The 11,038-nt window shown below is 45.6% G+C and overlaps 1 protein-coding gene across 1 annotated transcript in view; it reads right to left on the bottom strand.

Moving 5' to 3' along the window:
* Positions 1-11,038, bottom strand: part of fcer1g (Fc epsilon receptor IgFc epsilon receptor Ig) — a 26,855-nt gene that overhangs the window by 13,119 nt on the left and 2,698 nt on the right. The window contains exons 2-4 of the mRNA XM_048620764.1: positions 1,171-1,262; positions 653-697; positions 88-162 (exon numbers count right to left, since the gene is read on the bottom strand). Of these exons, the coding sequence (XP_048476721.1) occupies positions 88-162; positions 653-697; positions 1,171-1,262 (212 nt within the window). The remainder of the gene's footprint in view (positions 1-87; positions 163-652; positions 698-1,170; positions 1,263-11,038) is intronic.

Below are 11,038 nucleotides of genomic sequence, written 5' to 3'. Positions count from 1 at the left end.
GTAAAGCTCCCTCTACACTGTCCCCCATCAAACACTCCCAGGGCAGGGACAGAGAAAGTAAAGATTGAAACCTAAATTTCTACTCACCGGCTTTTCCTTCTGTGTTTCCATTTTCCCTGGCTTTATTTCGTGATAAATGTCCTTCTGATTGGCATGGATTTCCTGTCACATCCAAACAAATTCACAGATTAACCCCCTCCCCATTTACACATACTGGGCAGTCTGTTCCCCTATCGGAGGGGGATTAACCCTCTCACCCACCCCCTCCCCATTTACACACACCAGGCAGTCTGTTCCCCTATCGGAGGGGGATTAACCCCCTCACCCACCCCCTCTCCCATTTACACACACCGGGCAGTCTGTTCCCCTATCGGAGGGGGATTAACCCTCTCACCTACCTGCTATCTATGTGTTAGGGTAGGATAATGTTTGTGTTGACTGAATGTGCAGCCTGTTTTAGCATGAACGTGGTGGGCTAATGTCTGAATTTGACTTAGCAGAATGATTGTTGATTGAACTGTGGAGACTGACAATTTTCCCATGTTGTGTCTGTTAGTCTATTTCTATCCTGTAATCTGCTGTTTGTATGTGTTTTCCTGGTCACCCTGCCCCAGTTCAGAAACAGATCCAACATATCTCACACGTTCCTTACCTCATATACCGATCCTGTGGCTGTTTCATTTTTGCGCATCTGTAGCTGCATTCAGTTAAAGAGTCAAAGATTTAATAAACTTATTTCATGTGGATATCTCAAACAGACATCCCTACGTTTTTCTCAATCATTTCCCTTTTTAAGAGCGTGATGTTAACCCAGCTCCCTCACACTGTCACTCAGTAACCCCTCTCCCCCCCAGCCCCCTGTGTTACTGACTGTATCTGTACTGATGTTAACCCTCTCCCTCACACTGTCACTCAGTAACCCCTCTCCCCCCAGCCCCCTGTGTTACTGACTGTATCTGTACTGATGTTAATCCTCTCCCTCACACTGTCACTCAGTAACCTCTCCGCGCCCCCAGCCCCCTGTGTTACTGACTGTATCCCTACTAATGTTAATCCCTCTCCCTCACACTGTCACTCAATATCCCCTCTCCCCCCCACCCTGTGTTACTGACTGTATCTGTACTGATGTTAACCCAGCTCGCTCACACTGACCCCTCCTCTGGACCTCACCTTAAGACGGCAGTAGAGAGCTGTTAGCACAATTCCATAGGCAAAGAGGACAGCATCCAACACGTAACAGATTTCTGGAGGCTGCAGTGCTTCTAAATGAAGAGAAACGGAGAGAGATGAAGTCAACCTCTTTTGCAGATGCAGCTACATTTACAGTGTGGGTAACACTGATCCCTCTCTCTTCCCTGAGGGAGACTCAATCTTCACTGCCAGTTATTAACTGATTCAACAATTTCTGATGACACTGAAGAGTGAAGGAGGGGAGTTACTCACTGCAGGATTCCCAGTCTCTGGTCTGCTCTTTCAGCCTCTGTTTTAAATGGACCCACCACATAAACACAGCGGCTACAAGAGCAGGTCAGAGGCTGGGAATCCTGCAGCGAGTAACTCCCCTCCTGTCTCCCCCAGAGCCTGTCCCACCATCTACAAGGCACAAGTCAGGAGTGTGATGGGATACTCCCCAACAACACTCAAGAAGCTCGACACCATCCAGGACAAAGCAGCCCCCGCTAGATTGGCACCACATCCGCAAACATCCCACTCCCTCCCCCCACCGATGCTCAGTCGCAGCAGTGTGTACCATCTATAAGATGCGCTGCAGAAATTCACTAAAGATCCTCAGGCAGCGCCTTCCAAACCCATGGCCACTTCCATCCAGAAGGACAAGGGCAGCAGATACATGGGAACCCCACTCCCTGCAAGTTCCCCTCCGAGCCACTCACCATCCTGACTTGGAAATATATCGCCGTTCCTTCAGTGTCGCTGGGTCAGAATCCCTGGAATTCCCTCCCTAAGGGGACATTGTGGGTCAACCCACAGCACATGGACTGCAGGGGTTCAAGAAGGCAGCTCACCCCCACCTTCTCAAGGGGGGCAACTCGGGACAGGGGACAATAAATGCTGGGCCCAGCCAGAGACGCCCACATCCACAAGTGAATAAATGATACTCCAGTTCGCCGCTGTGTGTCTGGAGGCTCGATTTGGGCTACATCCACAGATGTGCTTCCCTTAGAGACCAGACAGGTTTTATTTTTATAAACAGCAAACAGTCATCAGCTTTTCATTCTGAACCTTATTAATGAATTGAACTTTTCTCTGGAATATGGATTCATTGTGTGTAATGTCACTAATAGAAGTTACATTGCCATGCTCCTACAAGACCATAGAGCTGCTCTCTCATTAGAGAGAGATAATGTGGTGAGTTTAACCTGAGGGTCACCATCCCTCTCGGGGAGATGCTGAGAAGGACGCTGACGGAGGGAAAGACCCCATCCTGCTGGAATTTCACACTTTTTGAAGTGTATTTTGCCAACATTGAAACAGGAAAAGGTCTTCGTGTCAGGTCTGATCACAAAAGCGATAGAGCTATGGTCATCATGCCCTGGAGAGGTGTAAAAGGCAACAGTTTATTTTCATTTCTGAAGAAGGGTCAAGACCCGAAACGTCAGCTTTCCTGTTCCTCTGATGCTGCTTGGCCTGCTGTGTTCATCCAGCTCTACACCTTGTTATCTCAGACTCTAGCATCAGCAGCTTCTACTATCTCTGAGTCTATCTGCTAAATCTTGATGCAATTGTCCAGGGACCTCGGTGAGACCATATCTGGAGTATTGTGTGCAGTTTTGGTCTCCTTATCAGAGTGTCCCTCTGTCCTCTCTATCTCTCTATCTCTCTCTTTCCTTATCTTCGACTTTCCCCTGTCCTTTCTCTCTTCTTATCTCACAGTCTTCCCCCCACAACTTCTTTCTCTCTCATTAGCTCACAGTCTCCCCAGTCCTCCAACACTCTCTCTCCTTAACTCCTGTGTCCGCTCTCTCTCTCTCTCCCCTTATCTCAGAGTCTCCCCCAACCTGTCTCTTTCTCCTTATCTCAAAGTCTCCCCCATCCTCTCTAACTTTACCTATCTCAGAGTCTCTCCATATCTCACAATCTCCTCCATCCTCTCTCACTCCTGATCTCCGCGTGTCCCCTTTCCTCTGTCTCTCCTTATCTCAGTATCTCCCTGCGTCCTCTATCCCTCCTTATCTCAAGTGGTCAACCCCATCCCCTCTTCTTCCTTATCTTAATCCCTCTCTCAGTCATCTCTCTCCCCACGCTCTCCCATCTCTCTCCATTTCTGTACATCGTTGTTCATCTTGATGTATATCTATCTTTGTCTGTCTCCATCCCAGTTTCGTTTCCCCTGCTCTGCCTGCCTCGTTCCTTCTCTCGGTCTCTTATCCCTTTCAATTTCTCTCCGTCTGTCTTTCTCTCCCTCCCTCTCTGTCTCTCCCCGAGTGTCCTGTTTCTCACTCTCAGGTTGGGGGTTACATTTGGAACGTGCCACACGTTTCCGACTTAAAGAGGAACCTGCTGTTTAAAAATGTCATGAAAGCAGCAGGAATAGGAAACCACAAGAAGCCGGCTGCGAATATGACTAACCTATTCCTGACTCGCGCCCCATTGCGAAATCAAAGATTCACCCAAAAACAATGTTAGCAAATCCACTTCGCTTGAACTGGGGACGGAATGGATTGTGCTGAATCTGGAGCTGTTTTCTTTTGAGGAAGCTGGGCATCTTCAAGGGAGTGGCCTCGGCCCAACAATCTCCATAAGACCACAAGGATACAGGAGCAAAATTAGGCCATTCGGTCCATCGAGTCTGTTCCGTCACTCGATCATGTTTCTCAACCCCATTCTTCTGCCTTGTCCCCGTAACCCTCGATCCCCTTTCTAATCAAGAACCTGTCTATCTCCATCTTAAATACACTCAATGACTTGGCCTCCACAGCCCTCTGTGAATGAGTTCCACAGATTCACCATCCTCTGGCTGAAGAAATTCCTCCTCATCTCACCGTTATCCCTTCACTCTGAGGCTGTGCCCTCAGATCCTAGTCTCTCCTCCTGGTGGAAGCATCCACTCTATCCAGGCCTCTCAGTATTCTATAAGTTTTGAACAAATCCACCCCCACATCCTTCTAACTCTGTCGAGTACAGACCCAGGGCCCTCAACCTTTCCTTATATGACGAGCCCTTCATCCCTGGGATTATTCCTACAAACCTCCTCTTGTCTCCCTCCAAGGCCAGCACATCCTTCCTTAGATACAGAGCCTAAAACTGCTCGCAATATTCCAAATGCTGCCTGACCAGAGCCTAAACAGTACATCTCTGTTCTTGTATTCCTCTTGAAATGAATGCTAACATTGTATTTGCCTTCCTAAACTCCAACTGAACCTGCACGTTAACCTCGAAAGAATCCTGAGCTAGGACTCCCCAAATCCCTTTGTGCTTCAGATTTTCCTGTTTAGGAAATAGTCCAATCTTCCTACATTCAGAAGGGGATGTTTGCTGATGGTTGTGTAATTTCAAGTGGACAAAAGGCCAAATAACTGTCGGTCACCAGCAATGTACAGCTTGTGGTGGAGAGTGGGTGGAGGAGGGGCGGCGGTGGTGGTTGTGTGGGAGGGGTTTGCGGGCAATGCAGTGGACTTTATTGTGATATTAGCTCCGTCGATATCACACTTATATCCAACAGCAACGACCCACAAGCAAACACACCGCCCACGTTTCAGCCAAATGGCCATATCTGAAGGTCCAGTAGGGGCAGTCCATAGAGACTGTGGCCAGTCAGGTGGAGGTCTGGTCAGGAATGAGTGAGTGAGTGAGGAGGGAGTGCAGGAGGTAGGAAGGGTTGGGAGGAGGTGGTATGAGCGAGAGCCAGTGAGAGTGGTTGCAGCAAGCAGTAGTGGGGTTTCAAGTCTCGGTTGGAGGTGGGCACAAGGGAACAGATGGAGTGCGTGTGAGCTGGCAGAGAGAAAAGGCTGGCATTTAACCTGTGGAGCACAGAATGGTATTAGTCTTCTTGCGACACTGATGGGGACACCCTGGGTGGCTATGTCACACCAGACTGGCATGGTTTGACATGCTGGGGACTCAATATACCATTGGAGACATGGGCACAATCAAGTCCTGGCAGAGGAGGGCACTTCTGTAACTGCCCAGTGCAATTGAAATGTTAGAGTGTCCTGATGTGTGCAGCTATGGATGTGTATGCCAGTTTGTCAGAAGAACCATCTGCAGATTATGAAACTGTATAACAGTGCATGGGAAAATTCACTAAAACCTACAGTGGGAAATCTTTCACAAAACGCTCCAAAAATAACACTCTCTGCTGAATTTCATAACAATTCAGCACCCCCCCACATCTCTGGGAGGGGGTGAGGAGAATCACATTTGGTTCATGCTCGGTAAGGAAAAGTCTGTGCGCTCATCAACTAAGAAATTAACGAGTGAAGCTAGGAGTGATATCCACTGGGGTTGAGTATCTGTTAAGGATGTTGCTGGGGAAACTGTGGGTTGAATCGGTCATTTTGCTGCTTATCGCAAGATAGTCCCATGCTGTCACACAGCTTTTTTGGTTTTGTTTCGTTTGTGCAATAAACTTATGTTCCGTGGATAAAAATACACTGGCAGCTTCTTGCGTGTTCAGTCACTGAACTTATTCAATGGCAACCACATTTCAAAATTTGTGAGATGCTTTGAAGGTGAAAATAAAAGCAGCTTCTCATAAGGAGATGCTTGAAATCATTATCCAATATTTAGTGCTAAAAGGAGGAAAACCTGAAACTGATGCAAGAGATTGCAAAACTGGAGATAGAAAAGGAAACATTCTGAATTAGGAAGAGAAACCAAACTCGGACAACTTGACTTGACTAGTGAGGAGGCCTAAAAGAAGAACAAATAAATTGAAGATGATTTTTATTCCCATGTGGAATTTAGAGTCAGAGTCATAGAGATATACAGCACAGAAACAGACCCTTCAGTCCAACTCGTCCATGCTGACCAGATATCCTACATTAATCTAGTCCCATTTGCCAGCATTTGGCCCATATCCCTCTAAACCCTTCCTATTCACATACCCATCCAGATGCCTTTTAAATGTTGTATTTATACCAGCCTCCATCACTTCCTCTGGCAGCTCGTTCCTTACATGCATCACCCTCTGTGTGAAAAAGTTGCCCCTTAGGTCCCTTTTAAATCTTTCCCCCTCTCACCTTAAACCTATTCCCCTCTAGTTTTGGACTCCCCCACCCTGGGGGGAAAAGACCTTGTCTATTCACCCCATCCATGCCTCTCATGATTTTATAAACCTCTATAAGGCCACCCCTCAGCCTCTGACTCTCCAGGGAAAATAGCCCCAGCCTCTCCCTGTAGCTCAAACCCTCCAAACCTGGCAACATCCTTGTAAATCTTTTCTGAACCCTATCAAGTTTCACAACATCCTTCCTATAGCAGGGAGACCAGAACTGAATGCAGTATTCCAAAAGTGGCCCTAACCAATGTCCTGTACAGCCGCAACATGACCCTCCCAACTCCTATACTCAATGCACTGACCAATAAAGGCAAGCATACCTTATCCTGACCATATCCATATCTTAACTACCCTGTCTACCTACAACTCCACTTTCAAGGAGCTATGAACCTGCGCCCCCAAGGTCTCTTTGTTCAGCAACACTCCCCAGGACCTTCCCATTAAGTGTATAAGTCCTGCCCTGATCTGACTTTCCAAAATGCAGCACCTCGCATTTATCTAAATTAAACTCCATCTATTTGTTTTAATTAGAAATCTACCTTCTGTGCCTAAAACTACAGAGAATGGAGGTGAAAGATATATTGCCTCATTTTGAATTTCAATGCAGAGAAATGTGAGGTAATGCATTCTGGTGAGAGAGACAATATAGGCTCAACAGTGCAACTTTGATGGGTGTACAGGAGCAGAGGGACCTTGTGGTTCATTGCATGATTCTCTGAGGGTGGCAAATTGAAACAGTTGTTGAGAAAGTTTACAGGCTCCTTGGATTTATGAACAGAAGTATAGAGTATAAAAGCAAGGAAGCAATGCCATACCTCTACAAATCACTGGTCAGACTACATTTGAAATATTGTGTTCAGCTCTGGACACCTTATTTAAGGAAGGATGTTAATGTGCTGGAGAGATTTAGTTGAATCCCCGCAGTGTGGAAACAGGCCATTTGGCCCCAAAAAATGTCCACACAGACCTTCTAAAGACCATCCCCCCCAGACCCATTCCCATCCCCATCGCTAATGCAACTAAACTACACATCCCTGGGCACTATGGGACAATTTAGCACGGCCAACAAACCCTAACCTGCACATCCCTGGGACACTATGGGATAATTTAGCACGGCCAATCCACCCTAACCTGCACATCCCTGGGCACTATGGGATAATTTAGCACGGCCAATCCACCCTAACCTGCACATCCCTGGGCACTACAGGACAATTTAGCACAGCCAATCCACCCTAACCTGCACATCCCTGGGCACTATGGCACAATTTAGCACGGCCAATCCACCCTAACCTGCACATCTTTGGACTGTGGGAGGAAACCGGAGCACCTGGAGGAAACCCACGCAGACACAGGGAGAATGTGCAAACTCCACACAGACAGATGCCTGAGGCTGGAATTGAACCCAGAACCCTGGCGCTATGAGGCAGCAGAGCTAACTGCTGAGCTACTGTGCACCCCATTTAGAATGATATTAGGAATGAATGATTTTAGACACAGTGAAAGATAAGAGAGATTGGGTTTATTCTCTTTGAGCAGAGAAGATTGAGAGGTGACCTTATTGAGGTGTTCAAAATGATGAACAATTTTGACAGGGTAAAGAAGGATATTCTGTTTCCACTAGTTGATATGTTGGTAACTAGGTGTCACAATTTCAAGATTGTCATCAAGAGAGCTCTGAGAGAGACGAGGAGAAACTTCTTTCTTCAGAGAGTTGTTAGGATTTGGAATGTACTGCCTGGGAGAGTGATGGAGGTGGATTCCATAGGAGGTTTCAAAAGAGAGCTGGATATACAGTTGAAAGTGATGAAGTGTAGAGGGCTACAGGGATAGAGCTGGAGAGTGGGATTAGCTGGGCAGCTGTTTCTGGAACGGGTATGGACATGATAGGTTGAATGGTCTCCTTCTGTACTGTACAATTCTAAGATGCTATTTTGAAAAGTTAGCTGGGAAGATGAAGCAGCCAAAAGTTGCTTGGATCGAATGTCATTTCTGAAGAAGGGTCTAGGCCCGAAACGTCAGCCTTCCTGCTCCTCTGATGCTGCTTGGCCTGCTGTGTTCATCCAGCTCTACACCTTGTTATCTCAGATTCTCCAGCATCTGCAGTTCCTACTATCTCTGGATTGCATGTTAGTTTGTCAAATCAGGATGTATACGCTAGTTCATCAGAAAAAACAATCTGCAGATTGTGAAACTTAATTGAAGTGCACAAATGATGAAATTCTTATAGAGCACAGAGATAGAGAGCAAGTGAAAGTGAGCATTTCCTTCATCACTTCAGATTGAGCAGGGACTTTTACTAATGCTTTAATTCAAAAACTAAATGGGATCACATGTTCAAATCTAACATCAAACTCACTTTGGACCGATGTTAGGTTATGCATTTTGGAAGGTCAAGTACAGATGGAAATTATACGGTAGAACCCTTAGGACTATTGATATGTAGAGGGATCTGGGTGTGCAGGTCCACAGATCACTGAAGGTGGCAGTGCAGGTAGATAAGGCATTAAAAAAGGCCTATGGCATGCTTACCTTCATTGGAAGGGGCATTGAGTATGAAGATAGGCAAGTTATGCAGCAGCTCTACAGAACTTTAGTTAGGCCGCACTTGGAATATTGGGTACAGTTCTGGTCACCACACTACCAGAAGGATGTGGATGCTTCGGAGAGGGTACAGAAAAGGTTTACCAGGATGTTGCCTGGTATAGGGGATTTTAGGGATGAAGAAAGGTTGGATAGACTGGGTTTGTTTTCACTGGAATGCAGGAGGTTGAGGGGCGACCTGATAGAAGTTTATAAGTTTGTGAATGGTATGGATAGAGTGGAAAGTATGTGGCTTTTTCCCAGGGTGGAGGGGTCAGTTATGAGGGGACACAGGGTCAAGGTGTTTGGGGGTGGATGTTTAAAAGAGATGTGCGAGGCATGTTTTTCACACAAAGTGGGAGTGAGTGCCTGGAACGCGCTGCCAAAGGAGGTAGAGGAAGCAGACACAATAGCAGGATTCAAGAAACACTTGGACGAATACACAAATAGGAAGGTGATAGAGGGATACGGATCCTGTAAGTGAAGACAGTTTTAGTATGGAAGGGCAAAATGTGTCAGTACAGGCTTGAAGGGGCTGAAAGGCCTGTCCCTGTGCTGTATTGATCTTTGTTCTATCTAAAGCCAGTTTAAACGTTTATCATAGTTTTCTGCTGGCAGGTAATATTCAGACAAGTAAGATGACATCGCCATGTTTCCCCTCTCTCATTAGAGAGACTGAGACATTATTGGAGAGGAAGGGAACTGGTGGTGGTTTAAACTGAGGGTCACCATGTCTTAGGTGAGGACAAAGATGGAGAAGCCAGAACTTAGTGGTAACTTCTGCCAGCATCATTACTACCCTCTAATTGTGAAATCTCATAAAGTTCTGTCACTGTTACCACACTGAACTTGTGATAAATCGATTGGCAATCATTATGTTTTAGACACAATCACAATAGGGTGAGCACTAACTACTGTGATTTATTTCAATAATACAATTGTCAACTGGGGGCCTGAATTCTTCCTTCAGTTCAGCTAATTTCCCTGGGTTGAGTCTGTAATGATGTTGATTTATGGGTAAAGCATCTCCTATATTAACATCTTACACGGTCCACATTGTATTTACCGTGAAGCATGAGAATTTCTCCTGTCTTATTTATGATTCTGTAACAGCTTTTATAAGTCTGTTCTGGGAGATAGCATAATATTTCATAATACTCAAAGCTTTTAAGCTCCTCTGTGTTATACAATTTGATTACAGGAGGGTTGACTTTTAAATTTGCAATTTCTGATTCGGTTTCTCATCATTCTGATGTTTTCATTTTACATCCATTTATGCCACCACTATTTCACTGCCTCCCCCCATCTTAGTATTTCCCCCATCCATTAACATTGCACACTCACTGAATCATCCTTCTGTCTGGAGAACTCACCGCTTACTTCACATTATTGAGTTTCTTTTTGATTTGGTAAGTTGCAGCGAGCATTGTTTTTAATGGATCCTCAAGAGACAGGGAACAATACACGAGCCTTTACTCCAAAAACGTAATTTTGCACATTGGCCTTTTTATCAGCTCTAGCTTTCATTGTTTGTTGAACATTTTTCAAATTCATTTTGGGTAACTCCTACTTTGATTAGCTTTTACTTCTGAAACTGACACATAGTTTGAAAGTATAGTCTCTGAGCTTTGATTTGTAACTTTTTCTTCAATCAATTTAAGGTTTCCTCACAACTCATGTCCATATTATTAGTTCAAATGGACTGATCTGTGGACTCATTAGGTGCATCCCTAATGGCAAACTGTAACAAGAGTATTCTTCAAGTCCAATCATCAAGATGTGGCTGGCGATAAGTTCCAATCATGTTCTTTTAAAGTTTGAGGGATGCTTTTCTGACTGGAGGCCCGCGATCAGCGGTGTTCCTCAAGGATCAGTGGGACCTCCGTTGTTTGTAATAAATATGAATGATTCGGATGAAAATGTAGGCGGTCTAATTAGTAATTTTGCAGACAACATGAACATTGGTGGGTTTTGTGGATAGTGAAGAAGGATATCAAAGGATACAGCAGGATATAGATCACCTGGAAAGTTGGGTGGAAAAATGGCAGATGGAGTTTAATCCAGACAAGTGTGAGTTGATAAGGTGTAGAGCTGGAGGAACACAGTAGGCCAGGCAGCATCAGAGGAGCAGGAAAGCTGATGTTTCGGGTCTGGACCCTTCTTCAGAAATGGGGGAGGGGAAGGGATACATTTTTGGAGGTCAAACGCAAGAGGGAAGTA

This window comes from Rhincodon typus, chromosome 48 (genome assembly GCF_021869965.1).
Source record: "Rhincodon typus isolate 14 chromosome 48, sRhiTyp1.1, whole genome shotgun sequence".
Classification (NCBI taxonomy): domain Eukaryota; kingdom Metazoa; phylum Chordata; class Chondrichthyes; order Orectolobiformes; family Rhincodontidae; genus Rhincodon; species Rhincodon typus.
The sequence above is the reverse complement of the archived record's forward strand: the minus strand, read 5'-3'. Positions and strand labels throughout refer to the sequence as shown.